The 26903-nt window shown below is 46.9% G+C and overlaps 1 protein-coding gene across 1 annotated transcript in view; it reads left to right on the forward strand.

The window, feature by feature from the left end:
- KIF13B (kinesin family member 13B) overlaps window positions 1–22982 on the forward strand; it is a 172005-nt gene extending 149023 nt beyond the window's left edge. The window contains exons 38-40 of the mRNA XM_090289006.1: window positions 14574–14636; window positions 18708–19701; window positions 22196–22982. Coding sequence (XP_090145132.1) covers window positions 14574–14636; window positions 18708–19701; window positions 22196–22485 — 1347 coding nt within the window. The 3' untranslated portion in view covers window positions 22486–22982. The remainder of the gene's footprint in view (window positions 1–14573; window positions 14637–18707; window positions 19702–22195) is intronic.
- The last annotated feature ends 3921 nt before the right edge of the window (window positions 22983–26903 follow it).

The following is a 26903-nucleotide window of genomic DNA, read 5'->3' on the forward strand; positions in this document are numbered from 1 at the left end:
GCTAATGTGATTTATGGTAATATCACTTAGAGCAACAATAGTAAAATTTATGAAGTGCACTTAGTCTTGCTTGTGTATTGCCAAACAGAAAATGTAATTCTATTTTTAATTCTTGATTTCATTTCTTATTTCAAACAATTTCATATCATCACTGTCCTTGCTGCTCAGCCTCTTTTCCCTCTACTGTGGTTTACCTGTTCTTTCACTTAAAATATTAAAAGCAATCATTTCTCTTAGTTCCCTTTTTCTGAAAAATCAACATAGTTTTGGGATAAGTTTTAGAGAAAATGTTAAAGGGCTTTCCAAATAATCAGGAAACTGTTCTGAGATGGTGAATGGGAAGCCTGTTGGAAATGCAATTTCTGGACTTATATAGGTGTGAATTCAGCAGAAAATGATAAATGAGGATTTATTTATATTCATTCAAAAACACATACAGTGCAAGTTCAGTTGTTGAAATAGGTCTTTTGACATCAGTTCTTCTACAATCACTTAAACATCCAAGTTACAGAAATGCAGCTGAGTCCTTGTCTGAGACCTTTACTATTGAGAGGAGTTTTCTCAGTTTATAAATGCATATGCAGGGGTGATGGTGTTACTTTTGCAAGGCTGCTGTGCAGGTATATAGTTTTTCAGTCTAGCATTATATAAGCATATACATAAGCATACATGTACACATATCGGATGAAAAAAATTAAACACTGAGATTTTGGAAGTGTTTAAATTTATCTAGGTATACAACAGGTGCTTGACAAATATCAAAATGAGTCTATGAGCAAGAGAGCTAAAAGAAATAGCAGGTCTGATACTTGATAAGGTTGAAGTAGGCAAAAGTAATTTTTCCAAATGTTTGTTATTACAGATATTATTCTGTTCTAACCTTCCACATGGTTATTTTGCAAAGTATGATTCATGGACTATATCAGAATTTCCATAGTAACTTTTAAAAAAGATATTATTTATTTTTAGAGAGAAGGGGGGAAGGGAACAAGAAAGAGAGGGAGAGAAACATTGACGTGCGAGAGAAACATGGATTGGTTGCCTCACGCACGCCCCCAGCCAGGGACCTTGCCCACAACCCAGACATGTGCCCTGACTGGGACTCAAATCAGTAACCTTTCTGTTTGTGGGATGACGCCCAACCCACTGAGCCACACCAGTCAGGGCCCCATGTAACTTTTAAAAAAGGTAACTAAAAATATATATATACAGCCTGATCTCAACCCATACCTCATCTGGGGCTCCTTGTAATCTGCCTTTCTAAGCAGTCAAGGTGATTCTTATTCACATTAAAGTTTGATAACTACCATTTTTCAATTGCTGTTTGGTGAAGACAGAGTTATATACATCACAGGAAATTGGAATGGCATTGGAAGTCATTGAATCAGCCTACTACACTTATAATTATTTTTTTTAAGCTACCTTGAGATTTTTTGTTTTTTTTTTTTACTGAGTTTTTGATATAGCAAGTCAAATCACCTGCTACAATAAGTAATTATTTTTACTGTTTGACAATAAGTGATTGTTTCTTCTGGAAGAACAATAGTGTGTTAGAAACACATTAAGAACAATCTAGTGATTGGAGGATAACTGTAATTTGTAATGTCCGATTTAAGAGAGTTAATCTTGCACTCTTTTGAGGATGTCTTTGAGCAGCATTTGCTTATTCAGTTTGCTTTTTTTAAGCATATATGAGCAAAGCTGTTGGGGAAAATGGTCCCAAGTGTTTATATTTTATAAATAAATGAAAAGATAAATACAAAACTAGACTTAATGAAGATGCCCAATAGTGGAGCTAAAATGTTCCAACTGGTTTGCAAAACACTCGCTCCACTGAGGGTCACCAGGGAGCAGCATCTTCCCTGCACTGTCCCTGTCCCCATCGACAGGACCTTCCAGCAGCAACACTCTCAGAACACTTGCATCTCGAGGCTTTCTTCAGCACCACGACATGTGCTGCCTGCTTGGTCCTTCTTGACTGCCTTTCCAGGTCCACTTTCTCCATCAAGCCATCATAGGTGCCCAGAGCTCTGTCCTGGGCCCTCTTTTTCTTTCTTTTTTTTTTTTTAACCTCTTTGCTTGGGTAATGTCATTCAGTTGCACGGCTGAACTGTTTATACACTGACAGTGCTCCCGTTCCCATCTCCAGCCCAGACTTGGCCCCTGAACTCTGGCTTTGTGGATCTCACTGTCCATTCGACTTCTCTTCTTACGTATCAGTTAGGCATACACGTTTTACAAATCTGAAGCACTGCTGTTTGTTTCAGCTCACAAGTCTACTTACTCCCCACACACAAATTACTTACTACAAGACATGCCTTCTTCAGTGTGTAGCGCAAACACCCACCTCGTTGCTTACATCTTACAAACAGAGCATCAGTGAAATTGTGTAGGTGCCGCTGCCAGTCGGTTACCTCCGACCGTCGCCATTTCCCGTCACTCAGCCATGCCACCGCCACCTCTTGACTGTTGCAGCTGCCTACTGCTTGGTCTGTCTGACACTGTTTTTGCATCATGACAGTCTCTCGGTTATAGAGCAGCCAAAGTGATTTCCAAAGGCTTACCGTCCTTACGGTACATAGCTTGAAACCTTCCACCATTTCTCACTGAAATGGAATAAAATCTAAGTCCCTTACTGTGGCTGACAGTAGTCTGTGTGACCTGGTGCTCTGACCTTTACTCTTGTTCCCTTTAGTCTCCTCTTCGTTCACCACACTAAGCCATTGGCCACTTTCTGTTTGTTTTTAATCTCAGTAACACATGCAGTTCCTTTTGGTCTTAGAGTTTTTCTTTCTGCTTGGACTGCTCTTTCCTCAGTCTTTGTGTGGCTTCCAGACCTCTTGTGGAGTGGTGCACCTCTGGGTGGCCGGAACACTACTCTGAGGAAGTGAGTCTGAGTTTAGAGTGGCCCTGCCTACCAAACGGAACCATGCACAGCGCGTTGCGTTGCCGCACTTCATGTTTCCCATGCGGTTCATGGTTACATCTCTGCTTCCTGGTTCTCTCCCTTCCAGATGCAGTCCTTGAGGGCAGGGCCATAGTGACAACCAAGTGTGTCCTGGTTAGCTGACCACCCTTGACATGTGTGCAGATTATAATATCAGATAGTGTGCGTGTACCAGGTGTCCTGCAGTGGTACGAAGGACTCTGTGTACAGTTAGAGGTGAGAGAGTCACATCTGAGTGGGGATTTGATACAGTAAGACATGTTGATGAACTTTCTTTCCTAGACTGATGTTAGTTCCATTAAGGAACTGTTCCTAAAAGAGGTAAAAACTTAGGCTATCATTTTGGATTTAGTTGATCAAAGGTGCTTATGTTCACCTCAGTTCATGACTATCTCTGCTAAAGCTCTAAGAAGAATAAATCATAATTTAAAATGACAATATCAACATAGAGGTTTTGTAACTTGGACCACTTTAAATATACTTTAAATTATTACACCTGAATGGTATTTAGCCTTTGAAATGCAGCACTTTAGTGCCAATGGAATTTCAGATAACAGCAACTGGAATAGTGCGGTATTGGCTGCTCTATTATTCCCCAGTCTTTTTACTCTAATGACATCCCATTCACTTGGAAATTAGATTTGAAACCTAAAAGTTGAGCTTCTTTTATTGATAATCTAGCCTTCCCCTCCTTGTGGAAGCTCGAAATATTCTAGGGAAAATGTTGACTTATTTCCAACCAGTTTGTGCCTCGGAGATTTCTCTGCTAGTATTCAGGAGTTAAAGGGAGGGGAGGAGGAGGTTCCCTGAGGCTTACTCCAGACTTTACAGCTAGAGAGTCATCAGCTGCATCTCATGATACGTGCTGTGCCATTCTTTAATTTTCTTGCCAGGGTCTTGCTTAAAGTGGGGAGCCCAGAAGTGAGATAGTAACCCCTGTGCTAGAGAGGAGTGCACCTGTTATCGCCCTCTTCTAAAGCATGTACTTCTGTCAGAGTAGCATATGATCACACTCTCTCTCTCTTTAAACCAGGTATTATTGAGCCCTGGCTCGGTAGCTCAGTTGGTAGCTAAAACTTATAGGTTTTAGAATAACATCAAAGACAAAACCTCGAAAAATAGAAATCAGTGCATATACCTAAAAATAGAAATTAGAATCTGGATCAATTTTACAGTATGGGAAGTGATAAATATTGGTATTGATATTGCATGAGATAATAAGATAATAAATAACGTCGCTTAAGATTTATCATGTGAAACAGCACGTATGTACACACGCACACCACCACCACCACCACCCCGAAGTGGCCTGAGGATCCACAGAGAGATAACATGGTAACCAAACAATCCACTTGTGATAGCACATTCTTATTTCTACCCTACCCCTGATTTGCTCTTTTCATCAATTTTAAAACCATTTCTCTCTCCATTTCCCACCTGTGACGAAAACCATGAAAACTTCTTCCTTCTTGTTTCTGTCCAAGTTTAGTTCGGAGACTTAAAACTCCTTCTCTGAAAGAGTCACAATAATGAAAAACGCACACTAACCCACTAAACACCACCTGTGGGTTCTCTTTGGCATAATTGGACCACGCTTAGATTGCTGCACTTGGTGCTGGATATGTTGCTACTAGAAATACATTGACCAGCTGGAATGATTTCAGAGAATAATGTCAGAAATGATTTATGAGGAAAGATTAAAGGAGTTATTTATATCTGACTGTATAAGCATCCACAGCAGAGCAACACCAAAGGCGTGGAAGAATTGTGGAAGACTGGCTCCTAAAGTGGAGGCATGAAAGGCACAGAATGACAGAAATGAAATTAATGAAGGGCATGGTCACAGCTGTGAATAAATACAATGACTTATAGATAGCGGGATACTCACTTTAAAAAACTATGGCACTTCTGTCACTTCTATTTTTAAAAAATAAGATTTTGAGAATATAAAAATAGTCCAGGTAAGAACTAAGGAATGAAATAGGTCTTGTTCCACTCACTCCTCATGTTTGCCTTGTTAGCTTAGGTGGAAGAGATGCAGAAGTTGTATAATGAAGGAATGATTATTATCAAAAATGTGCTTTTAATCAGAGTGTCCTTGACATTTTCAAACAAGAATGTTCAGTTCCCTCCTTCATGAAAAGATACAAGTACCCTGAAACTCTAATGAAAAGATTAATGTTTATTAACTTGTTCTTTGGACTCAGCAGGTTCTCAGATCAAGATGCTACAATTTGGGAGCATTATGTTTCAATATTTGAAAAGACTCATAGATCTTTTCTTGTAAGGAAGAAGTTAACACTTTATTCAGAAGATTTAGAACAAAGATTCTAATATTTTACAAAATCTCTTGGTTTGACCATATTCATAAAGACTTATGTGTCTCATTTTTATGGAGATTTGTTTTTGTTTGTAATCAGTTTCTGTCTGAGTACCAGAAATGCAAAGATGCTGCACTGGAGGAGGTGACAGCTGACAAAACTGCTGTCTTTGACCTTCTGATGCAAGTTTAGTAACTAATCTGGGAAATAATGAACTGCAATTAATGGAAACTGTACTCATATTCAAGTGTGTTTCTCAGACAGCACATACAATAATTGAAAGAACTTCCTGCTTTCTAATTAGTTAGATTGAATTAATTTGGCATAATAGCTTTTTTTCATGGATCTAGGAGTTTGTGTTCAGATGAAGCTATTTATGTAACTCAAACTTAGGGACTGCAAATGGCATCTTTGGTTCATCTGGAGAATTAAAGAGTTAATGCTCAGATTTTAATGTCCATCATCAAAAGCACAGTGACATTTCCGGCCTGTCTTTGTTCCCACTGCCTGCCCCTTGTCAGTATCCTACACTTTGCTTAGGTGGCCTTGTCAGCCACGGGGAGTTTTCTCTGGTGTCAGCTCCGCTTCCGGTGTGCAAGCCAGACAGAGCCTGGCGGGGAGAGAACAGCACCCTGCACATCTACTGAGCTAATTAAAGAGATACTTGTAGTTACCCTGCCTTTCATGTCAGTGATTCTTACTTATATAAAATGGGGAAGGACAAACCAGCTACTGGTCCTTCCTTGTGCGTGAAGATGCCATCTTAGGCTACTCATGTTGGGCTCCCTTGATGGAAGGAACCACAGAAATGCTTATCTCTGTGTCTTGATTAAGGGTTCATCATCTTAACTAACTAAAATTAGAAAAAGATTAGCCTTGTTTTCTAGCCTTTGGTTTTCCTTAATTATTCAGATTCTTGAACAAATAATGTATATGCGCATTTCCCCTGTAATTCAGTGCCACATATCATAAGTGCATTTGGATATGGTGTGCTCCAGCGGCTGCTCTTGAGTGAGCAGAGGGACATTCACACAGGGCTTCTGGAGTGCGGGCTTCTTGTAAACTTTCCATCCATTTGCTCAAGGGAGGAATTCTTAGGCACTTTTTCTACTGATAGAAGATACTTATCTCTGTTTTAGTTTTCCAAAATCATATTTTCTGTCTTTGCCCCAGAAATGTGTACTGTAGTTAGAGATTCTAAGTTAACAAAGTTGTCTTCAGAATCAGGGTTAGTAGCTTATCTAAAGAAAGAAAATAAGATAGTTTTTGAGGCAGCAGAGAAGCCAATTAAAGAGACCTCAGTCGCAGTCACTTTTCAAAAATTGGCATTGTATGTGTTTGTATGATTCTATAGATGAGGGATTAGTGGACTGTTCTGTAAAGGGCCAGATAGTATTATTTTAGTCTTGGCGGGCCATACAGTCTCTTCAGTACTAGCCACAGACAGTACTGCACAAATGAGTCTGGTTGTGTCCCAGTAAAACTTTATAACACTGAAATTTGAATTTCATGTAATTTTTACATGTCACAAAGTATTCTTTTATTTCAACAATTAAAAAATATGAAAACCATTTTTAGCTGATATAGCATACCAACCTGGGGACAGTCTAGATTTAGACCCTATTTTTAAGTTTTTAGATTAACAAATATTCTGTGTTTTAAGTAAACAACCTTCATTTTTCATGGACATTTGAAAAACAACCCTTATTTTGGGTGAAGTGAATATTACATCCTATTTTTTTAATATAAATATTTAAATAAATGTTGACATTCATCATGAAGGAGTTTAAAATAAAGTAGCTAAATTCTTAAAATAAGAAACTATATCTTTTCTGACAACTCCAGAAATATTGGCACTTAAGTTTTTCTATATGCAATACTTCTAATAACTGGAACAAATACATATGTATGGTGAAATAAAATGTCCCTTTGGATGGTCTCATTCACTTTTCTCCACTGATAAAACAGTTTACTTGTTCACAGAAGAAATGGTCCCCTTAGTTGCATTGTGTAATTAAAATTAAATAAGAATATCAGGTGTTAGACACTGAGTGCCTATTCTGAGGGGCACGGGGACTGCGTTGGCTTTGCTCATACGGTATCCCAGCTTCTGGCACAATCTTTAGAATATAGTAGGCACCTGGTATGTGTTTGTGAATGGGTAAATTAATAAAACTTAAGGTTCTTTGTTTGAAAGAAAATGGAATTACTGTTGTATCCTGAATAGCTTTGGGACAGCTAAACACAAGTAGGAACTGTAGATTTTTTTAGGTCAGCTATAATTGTTGGTTGTTTAAAAATGTGTTTATAGTAAGCCAACCTTACTTGGAAGACAACACACAGTGTTCTGATGATTAGGAGAACCAGGAAACTTTGCAGATACGCTGACTGCTCTCTGTGTGCAGGGGTTTCGTATGTATCAGCTCAGAATAGTGCTGTGTTGGATCAGTGGTGTCTGATAGAGACGGAAGGGAAGCCACTTGTGTCGTTTTACATTTTCTTGCTTATTCATTTAAAAAACCAAAAAGAAACAGGCCATATTGATTTTAATAATAATATTTACCTAACCCAGTATATTCGTAGTATTGCCATGTCAACCCGTAATCAGTATTAAACACTTAGATATTCCCATCTTTTTTTTCTGTACAGTCCTCAAAATCAGGTGTGTATTTTACATTTCTAGCACATCCTAATTCAGATACTAAATTTTGTCGGAAATACTTGATCTGCATTTAGAGTTCATAAGGCTGAAAAAATAGATCCACTTGCCCAGGCTGTTCCAAACATAAAGGCACTTTAATTTTAAAATTTACATATTATAAATTAAAATAAGTAAAATAAGAAATTCACTTCCTCATTCACACTAGCTGCATTTCCAGGGTTCAGCAGCCGCATGTGGCTGGTGGCTGCCCTGTAGGACGGTGCAAAGCAGGGAGTTGTTAGGTACTGAGCCAGATGTGGAGGTCAGTGACGCCCAGGCAGGCCACGCTTGTTGTCTGAGGTTACAGAGCCTACTTCCGTTCTGAAAAAATTGTCTGTGGGCAGTGGGGAATCACTGACGGCTTTAAAGCAGCAAAGCAACGTGGTCAAGTTTGTATTTTGGAAAGTTTCACTGACTGCAGTTTTGAGGGTGGATTTGAGAAAGATAAAACTGGAAGAGTATCCAAGTGTTGTAAAAACCTTACGAGGGATTATAATATTGGTCAGAAAAATGAAATCACCTTCCCGTGCTTGACACATGGATACTTTAACGTCACCAGTTGAAAAGGCCACGTGGCAGGTCGGGTAACAGTGTCTGGTGACTGCCCATGCCCTCCCTGGGTGGCAGTGCTTAGAGACTTCATATAGACCAGATTACCACCTTCTATATGTGCAACCTCAGAGGGTATCAGGCTTCCACAAACAAGGACTGATGGATCAATTCAAGTACTACTATTCATTTAAAATAAGAAATATAACTGCCAGAAGAACAGAAGTGCCGGTGTCATCACGGCTAACACACTCATCCAGCTTACCCTGGAAAGCAGAGTGGACGTCCATCGAGGCTCCCTGTGAGCGCGGGGAGCTGGCTGTGAGGACCTGTCACAGAGACATCAGACCAGAGCAGGGTGCCACCCGCTTCCTCCCGAGACTTTCCAGTTCCCGTTCTGCCAGCCCAGCCACCTGCCTCTGATTAACGTGACCTGTAAAAAATATGTTTATATTGATTAGATTATTGTTGAGTGTTGATGTTTAGGTAATTGTACTTATCTGATTTTACCCGTTGTTATTTTATCAGAACATACCAGAAGATTAGGAAGCATTTTGTTTATATACACTGCCGCTGCTTGGTTTGTTTCTTACATTTTTCTCAGTTTATCCTCAGCATGAAAATCAGATTATTTGTTACAGAAGTAAATCTTACACCTCTTGTTATATACTCCTATGCTTGGATTTAAATGATTGGTTAGAGTTTTAAAAAGGACTTAGGGGATCATGTTAACTTACGAACCATTAGAAAATGACGTTTAAGAATTTATCAAATTCAGGCTAAGGGGTCAAAGTGATTATTTTTGGCTTCAACTGATATGTCTTCTCCCCTCTATCTACACCTGTGCTCAAATTTCATAATGTCTTACTCTTTTCCAAGTTCTTTGTAACTGTACACATTGGCTTTTTTCATGTCACTTAGGTAATTGATTCATTCACTTATTTGTGTATTCATTCAATAAACATCAAGTGACTGTTTATCTATGGGGAAACAGAGATAAATGAGACAGTCCTGCCCTTCAGAAAGCTTGATTGCCCTTAGAGACACATAGACATAAATGGGATGATGTTATAGATGCTGTAATATGTGTATGTCTGGGGGTGACATCCTGAAGGCTGTGGGCACTTCTGTCTACAATTGCAGGAAAAGTAGGTCATGCTTGAGCTGTGACTTAAAAATGGCTGGGCATTCACCAAGGGAACATGACTCCCTGGGGGCAGGAACAGTGAGAGGAAGGCTCTGGCAAGGCCATGTGTTCAGGGAGTTCAGAGCGGGTGAACACAACAAGCTGGGGAAGGCTGCAACCACACAGTGAAGTGAGGGTCTTTCATGTCATGCCAGGGAGTTAAAACTTTCTTCTTCTAGGCAAAGGGGTCTCCAAAAGAGCTTTTATGCCTAGTTATGAAATTCTGAGCCATCTGCCCTATTTTCATTCATATGGCCTATGAAAAGGAGAGTTAAAAAAGGACAAGATATGATAAGAGAAGTGATCATCATCTTTCCCCTGAAATACTTCTCAGTAATTCTTTTGCCTGTAACCTACTCATGTGTTAAGTTTTAGCAACGCTTAGTGGACGGTGTGCTTGCAGGGCCACCTGGTCTAGGGAAACACAGTCCCCTGCCATCTCTCTCGCTAACTCACTGGCAGCCCGGTCGCATTTAATCGTTAGGTCAATATCTCTGAGCCTTGGTGTGAAAGGCAGATAATTATACTTATATTCGCTGGCCTCTTGGGACTTCTCCTTAATATTTATAGCTGCAAAATACTTTGCAGTCATTTTTATTAATAGTTACCAGATGTGTCATAAGGATTAATGAGTTTATGATCTGAAATGTTTTGAGCTTCTGAAATAGGAGGCAACTGGCTGCACAGGGGATATGAAAAAGAGCATTAAAATGCAAACAATACGCATTCGGAGATTGGAGCCATTGCGTGTGAAGGACAAATGGCTCACTTAAGATCTCAGTATACTTTGTAGGTATTTTTGGTGCCCTTAATAAGGGTGCTGAATTCATCACAGGCTGTTGCCAGAAATAGAAAGCTAAGTACCCCCACCCCTGAACGTGTGTACACACACACACAAGCACACACACACCGATGTTATTTCTGCTAATTTCACTGTTATCCACTTCTCGTGCCTCATTTTTGACTCCGTTTCCCCCATCTGTAGCCAATTGTTTTCAAGTACTCAGCAATCACCTTTAGATATCTAAATTTTTATTTCTCTTTTCTTTTCTTCTTACTATCCAAATCCAGGCTCTTGTTAGCTCTCCTCCGAGCCATTAAAGCAGCTTCTTAACTGATTTCTCTGCATTTCATATCTCCCCTATTTAAGGATTAATCTTCTGCAGACATAGCTCTTGTTACTGCTTCATTCAGGAACCTTTGGTAGCCTTTACTGTCTGAAAACCTGCCATAGGTTCACAAGGCCTCTCCAACGTCCTAACCCATCCTTCCCTCTGCCCACTGCTCACCAGCCTACATCCCTCTCCCTTCCCCGAGACCTCTGATGATTGCATAGCTTTTCCCAGGGCAGAGACGTGAGTAGGGGGGGCACGTCAGACACAAAGTGGCTCTTTTGCCCTCCTGACTCTGTCATGCCCTGGGTCATGCCACTCAGTGTGCAAGGCCTTTCTCAGAGTAAAATCACCCTCAGGAAGGTATGCTAAACCTCTTTCATTTGTGATCTCTTCTTTCTCCAAATAGTCTCTGCTTTTGAACTGTCCATTTTAATGTCTATCTGGTTTCTTGACATTTTAGTTATTTATATGCATGTCCTTCCCACAGACTAGATCACTAGTGTGTTGAGAGCAAAGCCTGTATCTTTCTGATCTTTGCATTCTTTACGGTGCTTATGGTGGTGCCTCGTCACTGTGAGGCCTGACAAGTCTTTGTCGAACTGAATGTTACATAAACTCACAGTCTCAGTTACCTTCTTCATGTAGGGCAGTGCCATGGGAAAATTTGAAATATACGAAGTAGAAAGGATCTTCTGGTGAATCTCTATGTACTTGTCACGTAGCTTCAATAAACATGAACACATGGTCACTTTTGTATGTCTGTACCCCCAGTCTCATTAGTGTGTACCTTTCACACACCCTCTGCTGGAGAAGTGCCTTCCCATGACCCTGCTTGTCCAGAGTTGGCGCCTGGCAGCCACCATGGTCCAGCACCCGGGAGGCAGGCAGCACAGGGTCACAAGTGCATGAACGGGAGGTGACGCACATCATTACACTCAGACCCAGTCTGACCTTATTTTTGACATGATTTTTAGCCATTTCAGATGTGTTTGATCATTCCCTTTTTTTCTGGATTACACTTTATTTGTTTGGCGGGAGTCCGGTGGCATCTTTATGGAGCATGTTGCCTAACTAAGAAGTGGTCATTGGGAGTGGGTAGTCGTGACGGAAATCGGTGAGGCTTGGACTGAGGTTTCTGGTTTAGTGGCCTGGGGCCATGACATCGGAGCAGCAGGAACCCCCGAGTGCTCCGGGGCTCCTGCATAGTGTCACAGCCTGTCTGGTCCTTGAATTCATTGCAGTGAATATTTTTTAAGCGTTTACTGGAATTTTCTAATTACTTTGAGTCATAAAAGCATAAATTATGTTTCCTTGCTTTATTTGGGAGGGCAAGGGTTATATCATCTTAGAAAAGGTTTCGTCCTGGCTGGCTCTAGTTCCATCATTGGTAGGATTTTTATGTTTTTATACTTTAAGGGGGAATGTTTCATCCCTATCTTATCTATTTTAAATAAGCTCCAACTGAAGAATGTACGTATGTCGGAGTTCAAACTTAAGAAACTTTTTTTTCTACCTTTACTAAGAAATATACTCTGAACACCTTTCCTTTTATGGGAGACTTCAGATAATATGCGTAAAATGGGCATAAAGGTGTGGCCCCGGCATTCAAGGACTGTATGGTAGAGTGGAGGATACTTGTTTGAAAATAACTCCATTGCCAAGGTGTTGTCAATGGAGTAGGGAAATGGAGAACTTGCAGAAGGAGGAACCAAGAGGTTCTTTGAGAGAGGGAAGGGGTTATGTGTCCTGAGAGTTGAGGGGAGAGACTCTTTCCTGGTTAAGGAATTGAGGGACAGGCTGAGGTCCTCGGCCCTCATTGTGGGCAGCCACGTGCGTCCTCCCCCGACTGTTCTGCTGGCCGCTCACATTGTCTTTCTTACACACAACTCTGATTCTAGCTCTTCTTGGCCTCAAATCCCCAGGGACTCCTCAGCGTTTACAGGGTAAAGCATATGTTCTTTTAGTTTGTCTCTAGGTCCTTCCACTTGTTTAACCTTATCCTACTGTTTCCTACTCAGTTGTCTGTCCTCTGTGACTCTTCTCAAACTTTATCCCTGTTTCCTTATCTTCAGCAGAATAAATTTCCTCTAACACTTTGCTTTTGAAAGGAGTCCTAAGGCCTGCCTGGTTATAATGGTTCCCACTGCAGAAATGCAGTGATTTGATCACTACCAGCCTAACTGAGTCATGTTTTTAAAAGATTTTATTTATTTAATATTAGAGGGGAAGGGAGGGAGAGAAACATCGATATGAGAGAGAAACATCGATCGGTTGCCTTTCACACACACCCTGACCGGGGACTGTGGAATGATGCCAAACCCACTGAGCCACAGTGGTCAGGGCAAGACATTTTGTTTTAGGTGGGCTCTTTTCCCGTCAGTTAAGAGTTTGGCCTGCCCTGTAGGAAGCAAGAATTTGGCTGTCCAGTCTTAGTGTCTGTAGACTGTCCAGAGAGTCTCAACAACAGAGGAGGAGCCTCAGACGCCCAGAGATACCACTGTGAGCACCCTGGGGTGCCCAAGACCAGAGGAGGGAAATGGAAAGATACGGAATCCATATCTCTGAGCAATTTAGATCAGTGACCAGCTGCTTTTCTTGTGGACCCAACAAAAGCAAGACCCCCATACTGCACAGAAAGCAACTTCAGCACCCGGTTTTCACCCCTCTTGTGAGAGGACTAGGAGTCAGTGTTTGTCCTGCCAGGATGGAGCCCTCCGAGAACCAAGCACTCTGAGGTCCTGACTCTCACTTAGGAGCAGGGAGACCTGGGAAGGGGAGAGAGGTTTGTTGAGGGAATAAAGACAGAGCGGTGGATTCCTGGTATCTTCGAGGTCATCACGTCTGCATCAATGTCCCACTGCCACTGTAAACTCAGCCACCACGAAATGAATTTTTGATTCCGTCTCCTTCCTCTGACATCCCTTTATCTTATCCTGATGCTAATTATTTTTAATTTCTTATTCTTGAATGTTACTTGAATGGCATGTCCACTAGTACCGAAGTCCTATCCTGTGATGTTGCTTCAGGCTCTTATCCCTTACTCTTGCTCTGCTGCTCGAGTCTCATTAGTGACTTGCCTGCATTAGTCTTGAAGTGTTTCTCCAGTCCGTGCGCCTTCCACCACCAGGCCCTTCTTCTCAGCCTCCTGCTCTGTCTCGCAGGCGCCTGTGGCAGCCCTAACCATATTGCCTGATTAGGTTCGTTTCAGGTACCAAAGCCTCTCTCCCTCTATCTGTCCTGCTCTGTCTTATGCCCAGAATCATACTCCAGCTGGGCTGGCTCCCTGACTCCTCACATCCTGTGACCACGCTCGCCAGTCCTCCTTTTATACCATGAGCTTTCCCCAGCCATCGAGGCTTGGTGTGAATTCCACCTCCTGCCTGAAGCCTTTCCTGACCTTTCCCAATAACGTCTTTCTAGAACGTCCTGTAATGCTTGTATGTGCAGACGCTGTCTTGTGTCATGCATGAGTGGAGAGAGCCTGAGAGTGTGTGAGCCCCCACCGCCACCCCCACATATGTCACTGTTTCCAGCCTGTGTCTTGTGTGGCTAAACGGGATCTGGGGGCGGGTAAGACGCTAGCTGTGCTCTTTACTTCTTCCCTTGCCTTGTATAGTGTGATGCCCTAGTGCTTGGCATGCCTCGTTGGCAATGACTTGTTAGGATTCCAGTCTGCTCGGATTAAACCTCCTCTGGTTGTCTCTGTTCTGCTCCTCGGGATCCCTCACGCCTGCCTCCTCACTTGTTTTCTCAGCCGGTGCCCCGAATCATGGTGCAGTCTGCCCTCCCGGATTCCAGGACAACCAGGATGGCAGAGGTGAGTTAGCAGGGCTGGTGGGTGGCGCCTTTGCCGGGGGCTGCCTTGCCTGCAGTGGGTGGCCGATGCTATAATTGTTGAGTCCACACCTGTGGTGGTTTTATTTTAGCTTTCCCGTTTTGATAATTAACCATAATATAGACCACTGTCTTCTGCCTCTGTATTTTTCTTGTTACACTTGGCTATTTTCAACTTGTTAATCATATGATTGCTAAACTTTTAGGTGCTTGACTGCTAATGTAGTCTGCTGCTTTAATAGCCCACTGCTAGGCAAAGGCGGTTTCTATAAACAGAACAATCTCCTTATTCTAAGTGTTTGCTTAATTCTCAGTTTTACATCTCATTCTGATTCATGATATCAGCGTGAAAAGACTAATGCTAAGCTGGGGAGAAAAATAGTCTCTTATGATCTCCCACAGATGAACAGCACTTCTAATCTTATGAATAGCAAATCTATTTTCTCCCACTGTGTGCTCATTCTCTTAGGAAATGCTGTATCTTCATAGGAAAATTTTATTGAAACAACAGCAAAAAAGTCCAAATAACTTGAAAGAAAATTGTAATCTCTGTGAATTCACCCCTTCCTAAAAGGTCCTTTTTAATCCCGTGCACCCTTAGCAGTGAGGGGACTGAAGGTGTGGCCACAGTGCCCCTCCCTGTGGGTAACGTTTATTACTTTTCTGGGGCAGGACTGGGGCCCCAAGGCCGGTGGGACCGAGTGAGAACAGGTGTCCTACCAGGGAGGGCACGGCCTGCCCAGCCTGCCCTGCTGCCCGTGTGGCAGTTTGCTCGCTTCTGGGCTCCCATGCCTGTCTCCGAAGTGGCAGTGTGAGGGCACAACCCCGGAGGGCATGTGCGTTTCCCCTCACACCAGCTCATCAAGCAGGAGCGGCTCCTGCATGTGGGAACTGAAGGGCTGCCTGCTTCGCTCAGCAGCGGAGAAAGCAGCCCTCAGTGCCCCTCCTGCTGAGGCTGTGGATCTGACCTCTGTTCCCTGGTTTTTCCCTTCTTGGCTATATCCTTGAACCTCTCTGGGCCATGCTGTGAAATGAATGTGGTCATACCTTTTGGCCTACATCAAAGGATGCATACAGAAGCAAATAGGACTATGCCAAGGATATCTAAGGCACTGTCTCTAGACTACCACCTCCTCAGGACAGGACCCGGCTGGCCCTTAGCATACAGCTGTCCTCTGGTAATGATGGGGTCTTACCAGAAGGGGGCGAGGGAACACGTACTATTTCAGGATCAGAGCTGTTGTTCAGACTCTAGACCAGTGGTTCTCAACCTGTGGGTCACGACCCCTTTGGGGGTCGAACGACCCTTTCACAGGGGTCGCCTAAGACCATTGGAAAACACATATATAGTTACATATTGTTTCTGTGATTAATCACTATGCTTTAGTTATGGTTGGGAGTCACCACAACATGAGGAACTGTATTAAAGGGTTGCGGCATTAGGAAGGTTGAGAACCACTGCTCTAGACTCTTGTAATTTGTCCATGTGCTCTTCCCTGCCTGGTCAGTGATATTAAAAATAAAATATAAAAGAATAAATAAAACATGCGTAAGTTATAAGAGAAAAATGATGGAAGGATTGCCTAATCTTTTAGAGTATTTATGCTGGTGACAGTTATTGATCTATTGGATTTAGTAAATTTTGCAGCCTAGAGATCCATCACAAAAATGGGCTGTTAATCTCGGGAGGTGCCGTTAATTTCGTACCCTGAAAGTGTGCCTTGTGGGGAAAGGAGGGCCTCTGGAGACAGGAATATAAATGACAATTCACGTGAAAAGGCATGATTTATCAGACTGCTGAGTTAAGCCAAGTAACTGTAAGAGACTTATAGATCTCAGCTGTTTCCCCGTTCAAATAAATCCTGTATTTCAAATGGAAGATGGCCATTCCTGTAATATAAATAATCTTTCTGTAAATATTGGAAAACATATTTCTTTTTCTGAACAGTACTCTCTCCGCCACCCCGATCCCATTCCCCTTCCTGCTGTGTCTTTTACCGCTGTCATTGTGAATTGGGAATAGAAGGGTAATCTGCCAGCTTCTTAATTGACTTCAGTTATCCACGAAAGAACACTCACAAGCACCTCAGCGACAGTAGTGTTTGGATGAGCAGTGGCTGTCGTCATTCCCCCTGAGTTGGGGCTCTGTGCATGTCCCTGCCAGAGTGACTCAGCCAGAGCAGTGTGAGAGATAAGAGGCCAGTCTCCCAGCTTCAGCCTCCCCGATCCTCCCTGAGGGTTGGCTGCTGCTTGGCCTCGGTCTCCTGGGATCTGAGGGCCTCCTGACCCCTGACGGGGGACCAGCCTTCAGCAGCAGCTTGAAAGATGGCCTCTCAGAGAGGGCACGGTCTGCATGCAGCCTCTGCCTCCTCCTCTCCCACTGCTTTCCCCCAGAGCAGCCAGGCATCGGCAGGCTCGAGGGGCATTTCTTTGGGACTGAGCTGGGGAAGCTGAGCCGAAGCACTTTCATGCCCAGTGAGATCATCATTTCAGTTTTGCAGGAGAAAAGGGTTTTTCTGGCCTCTAGCGATTCCCTCAGTCTCCCTGGGAGATTGGGGGTGGGCAAGGCATCTGTTTCCAAGGGAGCAAAGTTCTTAGCCTGAGTTCAGGGAGGCGGGGGATGCTGGGAAGGGATGAGGGAATGGCGATTTTTGTGTGCACCTACTGTGTGCCACACACTGTGGTGAGGCCTTGCTGCCTCATGCCACCTGACCCTGGGGCAGCCCTGTGTGTGCTGTTTCCCATGTACCAGCTGGGTCTCCAGCTGACGAAGTCTACCCAGAGACAGCCTCCAATCCCACAGGCTAGGGGCTCAGTACCACCAGACTGCCCCCCACTTCGGTCACCAGTCTCCAGTCCAGGCCATCACCTGCACTTATGACTCTCGCTGTAAATCAGACGTTCCCATGACCTGCTCCTTGGGGTTGATTAATTTGCTAGAGCAACCCGCAAAACTCAGAAACATTTTACTTCCTAAGTGATGGGTTTATTATAAAAGGATAAACTCAGGTACAGCCAGGTGGAAGACCTGCGGAGGACAGGGTTTGGGGAAGGGGTGCAAAGCTTCCATTCTCTCCACACACGATACTCTTCTCACACCTCCGCGTGTTCACTCCCCCAGAAACGCTCCAAAACCTGTCCTTTTTATGGAGGTTTCATTCCGTAGGGAATGGTTGATGAAATCACTGGCCATTGGTGATTGGTGATTGATTCAGCCTCTGGCCCCTATTCACTCCCCAGAGATCAGGGGGTGAGGCCGAAAGTTCCAACCCTTTAAGCGTGGTTGGTTCCCCTGGCAAACCCGCCCCCATCCTTAGGGGATTTCTAAGTCACTTTATTAACAAACTCAGGAGTGTTGGAAGGGAGTTGTTCTGAATATCAAGACACCTTAGCTCAGCGTTTCTCAACCTGTGGGTCGCAACTCCTTTGGGGGTCTAACAACCCTTTCACAGGTATTGCCTAAGACCAGCGGAAAACACATATATAATTATATATTGTTTTTGTGATTAATCACTATGCTTTAATTATGTTCAATTTGTAACAATGAAAATACATCCTGCATATCAGATATTTACATTACGATTCATAACAGTAGCAAAATTAGTTATGAAGTAGCAACCAAAATAATTTTATGGTTGGGGGTCAGCACAACATGAGGAACTGTATTAAAGGGTCGCGGCACTAGGAAGGTTGAGAACCACTGACCTAGCTCTTATCTCTTAGAAAATTCCAACAGTTTTAGAAAGAGCTCTGTGCCAAAAATGGGGGCAGAGACCAAGTATATATTTCTTATTATACAGGCGTCTGGTAGCATCTCCACACAGAGGGGCGGGGACGGAAAGGGCAGACACAGGGGAGTGTGCTGGGCTCCCAGCTGAGCCGAATGCAGCAGCCCCTCAGGGCCGCGTGTGGGGACGCGGTCCGTGGAGGAAGCAGTAGGGCTGAGGCTGGAGCTCGGAGGTGTCAGCTCCCTACACAGCCTCCGTCTCCCCGCTTTTGGAAATGCACACCTACCCCTGCCCTGACCACTCACACCTGCCCTCTCCTGCTTCAGGCTCCCTGCGAGAGCGTGGGGCTGAGTGCAGCCCCTGCCATGACCGCACAGGTTGCTCCAGTGCTGAGGACTAAAGACAAACCAACTCAAGTGCCTTCACCGCAGTGCATGGCCGCCGGCACGCAGGTCACCGAAGCGCAGGACGGGCCGCCCAGCCCCCTGAGTGAGGCCTCCAGCGGGTACTTCTCACACAGCGTCTCCACCGCCACGCTGTCCGATGCCTGCGCCCCGGGCCTGGACGCCACCGCCCAGGTGGGGGGGCAGATGCCCGGCTCACCCCATCCTGTCCCCTGCCTGGCCAGCCCGGACACTGAGCCCCTGTTTCCATCTGCTGCCCCTGGTGCAGACGGCACCCTCCCTGCCTTGCTGGAGGGTCAGAGCAGCCTTCTGTCACTGCCTGTCCCATCAAAGCAGACTCCACGGAGTGACGGTGACGGTGTGGCCCAGGCCAAGGGAGCGGTTCCCTTACAGAAGCAGGATGAAGAAGCAGGCACTTCACCGATTCATCTTCCTGCTTCTGCCCCCCAGGAGTCACCCAGAGATGACAGTTCCCCCACCACCAAGCCGCTAGGGAGACCCAAGGACTGGGCCAAACCAGCCATCAGCTTAGAGCCAGATGTCTCCACGGCACCGCTGCCTCCCGACCTGCTGTCCCAGCCGCCGGCTCCGCCGTCCCCATTCAGAATCCGGAAGGTGCGGACCTCGGAGCTTAAGTCATTCACATGCATGCTGGGTGGGGACCCCAGTGCCTCCACTGGTGCTGTGGAGGACCTGCTGGTCTCCAGAGGGCCTGGTGACGGCAGCTCTGGAGGACAGAACCTGGAGAAGCTGGAAGTTTCCTCTGACTCTGAGGAGGCCAGTGAAGTCCCCGAGTGGCTCCGAGAAGGAGAATATGTTACCGTGGGCACCAACAAAGGGGGCATCGTCAGATACATCGGGCCCACCGACTTTCAGGAAGGGACGTGGGTTGGAGTGGAGCTGGACTTGCCCTCAGGTGAGTGCTGTGTGGGATGGTCCAGGCTGGAGGCACTGAGCGAACAGTGTGCTCCCCGCAAGGCTGCCAAACCTGCTGTGTGCCCTGGGGCGCAGCAGCTGACCTCTGAGCCTCCTTTTCAAAATGAGGAATTTTTTTCTAGATAAACTTTTTCAAAATGTTTTAAGTCAGGCTCTCTTTTTTTATAGCCTCCAGAAATTTCTCAGAAACCTAAGACATTAATTAAAAGCTATAAATTTGGTAATGAATTTTAATGCCATTAGTCTTTCTTTAGTCACAGATGCATTTGCATTGGAACTGGAACTGTAGCTCTAGCTGCTGTGTTGGCTCCGGTTACAGGCGCTGAGCCCCGGGGGCTGCTCGGTGGCTCCTGAGGCACGCCAGGCTGCTCGGCCCACAAGCTGAGACCAGACGACAAGCTGGGCTAAGATCCGTGGCAGGCTTGCCGGTCTGAAGACTCATTCTAGAATGGTACAGCTTAAAGCGAATCAGTCATTTTCAGAGAAACTGAGGGCAGGATTTAAGGAAGTAATTTGTCCTTCAGGTGTTTTATTTAAAACATCTTTACAGTGAGACAATTTACATACTGTGAAATCCACTTTACAGTGTACAATTCAGTGGTTCTTAGTGTATTTACACAGTTGTGCACCCATTTCCATCAGCTAATCTTGGCATAGGTTCATCACCGCGCAAAGTCCACAGGTCTTAGCAAGGCTCCTCCCCTCCTCAAATCCTAGGTGGCCCATCATTGGCCTTCTTGTCTCTCTAAAATTGTATGAAATGTTTCAAGTCCGGACTTCCAGGTAACTGGAATCCTACAAAACCTGGGGTTTTTTGTGCCTGGCTTATTTCCCTAAACATAATGTTTCCAAGGTGTGTCCATTTGTCACAGGTTACTGTAGTGTGACTCCTTTTTGTGGCCGAATGGCATCGTCTGGATGGCCGCATTTTGTCCATCTATTTGTCAGTTTACATACATTGGGTTGTTCCCACGTTTTGGCTTTGGTGACTAATGCTCTGGGAATATTTGTGTATACGTTTTTGTGTGGGCACACGTTTCCATTTCTCTTGAGTAGATCCCAGGAGCTAACTCTGATCTAATACTTTGAGGGCAGCCAGACCAGTTTCCACCCCCCAGCCCCTCCCCTCCCCCCAGCAGTATAGGAGGGTCGGGGCAGCCTTTGCACAAGGCGGGGGCTGGGAGCGGTGGAGGTGGGTCGCTACGAGGGCTGTGTTTGGCCGGGCAGGCGGAGCTGTTCAGGAGAGAGGGGCAGATGTGCTGGCCTTGGTGGGAACGGAGGGCCAGCTGCGGGTGGTTTGCTCTGGGACGTCTGTCTCTGGGCCTCTCGGCTTAGCTGCAAGGTCAGTCAGTGTCTTTAAAAATAATTTCTGCAAAGAATATCTTAAATTGGAAGTGGTTCTAGAAGATGATTGTACCACAGGCTGGAATATTTTTTAAACTCCATTTCTGCTGAAATGCAAACAGGACTTGGCAAACAATTTGGAATTAAATTTAAAAATTAAAGGGAGATTAGCACATAGATGAATTCATCCAATGATTTAATATTTATGCACCTATTATGTTTCAGTTACTGTCCTGGCTCTGGGCTTACCTTCTGGAGCAAAACTAAGTCTCTAGTTTCACTGGACTTTTATTTTAGAGGGGAGACAATTACTAAACAAACAAAGCTTGATAGTAGTAAGTGCTATGAAGAAAAAAAAATGGGCTAAGCAGAGAGAGGAGTACTGTAGGGCAGCAGCCCCCAGCCTTTTAGGCACCAGCCACCCATTTCACGGAAGACACTTTTCCCACTGCTGTGACTGGCCCGGTTCCAGTCAGGCCACTGACCACTACCAGTCCATGGCCAGGGTGTTGGGGACCCTGCAGTAAGTAATATTGAGGAAGCAAAGGCAGGCATGATGTAAGGAACAGGCGGAGAGGGATAGAGAAGGGCAGGTTAGGCTGTGCAGAGGGGGAGTATAGAAAAGTCATGATCGTTTCAGTTACAAAGATCACTTTCCCGAGCAGCCCATCACCATGAGATGTTGACATTTAGGGGTTAAGGCGGCCCCTTGGTTTGGGCTTGTCCACCCCCTACCTGGGTGCTGTGTTCTCATCCTTCACCTTAAAACATTTTTTATTCACTTTTACAAAGGAAGTTTCAGTCCGTCTTGACACATCAAGCGTGACAGCTGGCAAACTACAATTTGGAAATTTGCTAGTTACCATCTAATACGTTGGGAAAAAATTATTCTACCGAAAACATCCATCCTACGTTTACGTTTCGACTTTCTAGAGTGACAATAATCTGTACCCTAAGTGGGACGGGGGTCAGTGCTGACGCCGCGGCCTGGGGTTGTCTGTCCCCGGCGACCGCTGCGACCCGCCCGGGAGCCGCTCCGGCCTCATTTGTCCCCGCTGAGCACCTGTGCGGGCCGTTTGGCGCCGAGCCGCCTGCATCCCCCTCTGCATCGTCTTTTCCTTTCCCCGCAGGTAAGAACGACGGCTCCATCGCAGGGAAGCAGTACTTCAAGTGCAACCCCGGCTACGGGCTGCTGGTGCGGCCGGGCCGGGTGCGCAGGGCGGCGGGCGCCGGCCGGCGGCGCAGCGCGGGGCTCCGGCTGCAGGCCGCCCCCGAGCCCCGCAGGAGCAGCACCCTCTCCGGCTCCGCCACCAACCTGGCCTCCCTGACAGCGGCTCTGGCCAAGGCCGAGGGCCCCGCGGCGCTGCGGACGGACAGGAACCCCAAGAACCCCGAGGCGCGGAAGTCCTGGGCCAGCTGAGCCGCACCTGCCCCGGAGACACTGCCTGCGGGCGGCCGGACAGCCCTGGGCTGGAGCTGGAGCGGCGGCCGCGTCCCCTCACACCCCTTCCCCGAGGGAGCAGGCGACGCAGGCTTTTAGGCTTTTTGCACGACGCAGGGCTGGTGACCTCCCCCTTTCTCCCAGGACTCAGGCTTTATTTCTTCCGCCACCCAGAGAACAAGGAGGAGGCTTGTCCTCAGGGTAGCGGGTTAAAGGTTCTAGAAACCCAGAGTGGGCCTGGCTTGTGGGGAAGGAGGCCCTGAAGGCACCCCCCACCCCGCTCCACCCCCTGGTCATGGGGCTCTCCTGCCTGGGGCTGCCGTGGCTTTTTCTGCCTTGGCCGCCCCATTAATCTAGTACTAAAGAGTAACCCCACCTAGTGCCTTTTCCCCTCGCAGGCAGGGGCCTCCCTGGCCTCCAGGGCCGCCTGCTCCTCGGGCGGCTGCACTCCCTGCCCCAGTCCCCGCCAGGGCCCACACAGGCGCCTCCCCGTCCCAGCCCTTCCCACAGGGTTCCTGAGGGCTTTCTCTGGGGGTGTTTAGCATCTTTATACCCAGATTTTTTTCTCCTTGCCATTTATGCCCTTAACAGAGTGTTTGGAATATATTTATTTATATTTATTTTTCAAGCTGAAATGATTCGCGAGTCACAATCGTCTGCCCAGGTGCAGGTGTCCGGGGCCAGCCTCAGGGCAGGGGTCCCCAGAGGGGCCGGGTGTTGACCGCTCCTCTGTTACTTTATTATAAAGACATGCAAGTGGCCTTCTTCTAAGATGACAGCAGAAAACTTGGAGAATTATGTTGTGCTTTCAGTCAATGACCAAGGCCATCAGAGGCCTCAAGACCTTATTTGGTGCAATTCTGGTGTCTGGGAAAGTCCTCAGACCAGTTTAACTTGGCAGTTCTATCCTCAGACTCCCCTCAGAGGGAGCACTGTCCCACCACCCCTGCGGTGGGCCCATGCAGAGTGCAGGCCAGGCCAGGCCCAGCCCAGAAGGCCTCGCCCACCTCCTGCCAGGTCACCTGTGCCCGCTTGCAGGGCATCTGAGGAAGCAGGAAGAGGGCAGGTGCCTTGCAGACTTGGGGAGAGGGGGTGCTCCTGGCCCTTCCCAGGGACATCAGTGCCTGAGCCTGTCATCTGGGGTCAGGATTTGCTACAGCTCTCCTGGCTGCCTGTCTTTAGTTCTCATATTTAGACTTTAAAAACAACACCCAAAAAGTTTTGTTTTGTTTTTTAATCTCTGGTTCTCTAGGTATTTGAAGCCCCTCATGAACAGCCCCTGGGTGGGCTGCTCAGAGTCCCCAGTGGGACATCCTTGGGGCACAGCTGACTTCAGGGGGAAGGGGCCAAGGGATTGATTAGCTCCTAGTAATTCCACGTGGTGATGCCTGGCTGGACCTCGGGTCCTGTCTCTTAACCGTCAGCTGTCAGCCAGGTGAAGCTGTTTCCCCACCCTTCCTGGTGCCAGGATCACTCTGGGGTCTGCTGGCCTTTCACAGCTCTCAGCCCACCCAGAGTTGCAGCTGCCAGTCATCACTCCTCCCCGGTGTTCACAGAAGGGGGACAGGCCGGGAGGTCAAGAGCATGCCCCTTGTTGAGCTTTATCTCAGCACGTACTCATAGTTCCAGGACTCGAAGGATCTTCTCATAGGGAACAGGCTAAAACCAGGGAAAGTTCAGTGATTTTTTTTTTTTTTTTCCAGTTTACAAAACCTCCAGCTTCTGACTCCCAGCCTGGGCTCTTCCATTGCCCCACGAAGCAGACTGCCAGCCCCTCCTTAGATCACCTTGGCCTCGGCCCAGCCCCCACCCCAGCGTAGGGAGCTCACGGGCCGCATCCAGGTTTTAGTAATTGAACCCACTGCTTTCTTGATGACGGTCTGCTGGCCCAGACCCCAGCGTGCCCGACCCAGCTCTCCCCGGCTCGGCCTCCTTGGCAGGGCTTCTCGCAGGCAGCTCCCCCGTGACGGCTGCCTTCAGCGCCCCATCCTTGTGCACATGGCACCCCTGGCCTGCGAGGTAGGTGTCTTTCTGTTTTCATAGTCCTGGCGACCAGACAGGAGGGCACCACGGCTGGTGGTTTGCCCTCCACGAGGCCTGAACAGGAGACTCCGCTGTCTCCTCCTGGCAGGGGTGGCGGTCCGCTGGGCGCCCAGGTCTCAGGCAGGCCCTGCTGCGTGCGCCTGCCTGGCCCCAGCTGGGCCTCTGACCCCAAGGGAAGTGCTCTCAGTCCTGTGCTCTGCTTTTCTACTTAATTCCAGCACAGGTCCCAAAGGTCTGTTTCAGTTAAGAGTTTCTCCCCATCTCCATCAGTGAGGTCTGTGGACACGGGCCAGCACCCCGTCCCTTTCTCTGGGCAGAGACAACCTGCCTGTGGGCAGGAAGCCGTGCCCCGCGCTCGCTGCAGGGAAGACACTAGAAATGGAAGGTTGTTGGTGTCTATGATCTTTCCTTACTTGGTGAAGCCTGTCTGCTCTGTGACATGGTGGCAATGTTACCGGACAGGGACTGGCCCGGAGCGGCTCTGCCTCAGGCTGGCCTGTAGCATGTGGTTCCTGACTTTGTACAGGAAAGATTTCACAGCAGGAGTCCAGGTGATGTTGAGAGTACACTTATTGGGGCTGGGGACAGTGCAACAATGGAAGGACTTAGGGCAGAAGAAGCAACAAGAGGGGACCTAGGCGGGGCTGCTGTCAGCTCACTGGGAAGTCAGAGAAAAGGTCTTGGAGACAAGATTGGGTTAGCCCAGGACAAGCTGCTGCTGCCTGCCGCTCCCCTGGTTGCAAGTCTCGTGGGGCCCTTAGAGGTGAGAAAGAAAGGCTCCTTCCTGCCCAGGAAGGGGCGTGTGCATGCCCTCGAGCGAGCTGCACTGGGCTTTGGAGGGTTTTATCTCTCCTGCAGGTGAAAACCTTAGGGGAGGGTTTTAGCAGAATATTCGTCTGCTTTCCAGGTGCATTTTTAATATGCTGATGAATTAAAGTGAGCATATAGGGGAGTTTGGGATTATTCTTTGGTCTGATTTTCTGTTTTACTTTTATTTCGGTTCTCTCTTGCTCTAATCAGGTCTGTGTTATTTGTTCCCCTGACTCCGTCCATCCTTGGGTTTGGCTGGCACAAGTGGCATCTGTCCTCTATCCCCTGACCAGGGAGATCAAGGCTCCGTATCTCTGGTTGGGGAGGGGAGGTGTCGACCATTTGCTTTCACGTGTCCTTGGTTAGGAAAAATGAGGTCTTGCACTTCACCAGCTGGTATAAGTTGTTCAAACTGTCTGGTTTGTCTAACTACCTTGTTTCAGTCTCCCCATCCCATTTGCCCAGGACTCTTCCTAGCGTTTTCCTCTCCTGCCTCGGCAACAGTTTTCTAGAACTGTCTCAGGGAGGCCAGTGTGGAAGTGACGAGTGTCGTGCTATCATTCGGTTAAAGTGGGACAGACTGTGATGGAATTATTGACTCGAATGGGTTTTTATTATCCGAAGCTCAAAACAATGGAAGAACTTGGAGTGACTTCAGGTCAGCCTTCTTATCTGAAGAGGTTTCGGGACCCCCTTCTCATCGCCCCGACTCAGATTCCTGTGCCTGAGATTCTCCCACTAGTTCTGCCTCCAACCCGAACCTCCCAGGGAGCATTGTCCTTGGGGCCTGCAGGGTCTCCTTGGCCTGGTGCTGCGTGAAGCTTCCCGACATTCGGAGCAGCTGAGCCAAGTCGGCTGGGACAGGCGGCTCGTTCATAGTTTTCAGCTGTTTGTGCCCATTGTGCAAAAGCAGCCATTTCTCCTGGGGGGAAAGTGCTGCCTGGAGCTCTCAGCTCGCCCAGGGCTGTCTGAGAACAAGGGTGTCAGGAGGTGTGGGTCTCCTAGGCGCCCTTGGTGAGCCATTGCTGTGCGGGGAGGGCCGTGCCAGCTCCAGGCTCAGCCATCCTGCTGAGTCTTCGCGGGGGGCAGTGCGTGTAGTCCTGGGTCCCCTCTTGCTATTTGTTCCACAATCTGGACGCCCCCTCAGGGCCAGTGAATTGTGTGTCAATAGCTCGTGCAGGCACACTGCCACGTCCCATCTCCCTGGGGGCCCGAGCCCTCCTCCTCCTCCGAGGGCCTTGCGGTTGTGCTGGAAGGAAGCCTGCCCTGCTCCATTCTCCCATTTTCACCCTTGCGTTCAGGTACAGACTGCTGTGACTTGTTCCTAGAACCGTGAGTGGTGCCATGCAGATGTCACTAGCCACAAGCCCCGACAGTCTCTACAGCCCAGCAGGCATTGGGCGAAAGAAAGGTGCGGGCTTGTGAGTAAGTGTGAGGACCAGAGCCCGAGAGAGGGTTCTGCTTCATCCTCCTTTCTCGCCTTACTAATGAACTGACCTAATTTTAAGTCCAGCGTCAGCGTTAGGATTTACCCCGTGGCTCCT

Source organism: Furipterus horrens, unplaced genomic scaffold (assembly GCF_987537825.1).
Source record: "Furipterus horrens unplaced genomic scaffold, mFurHor1.1.pri manual_scaffold_10, whole genome shotgun sequence".
NCBI classification, from domain to species: domain Eukaryota; kingdom Metazoa; phylum Chordata; class Mammalia; order Chiroptera; family Furipteridae; genus Furipterus; species Furipterus horrens.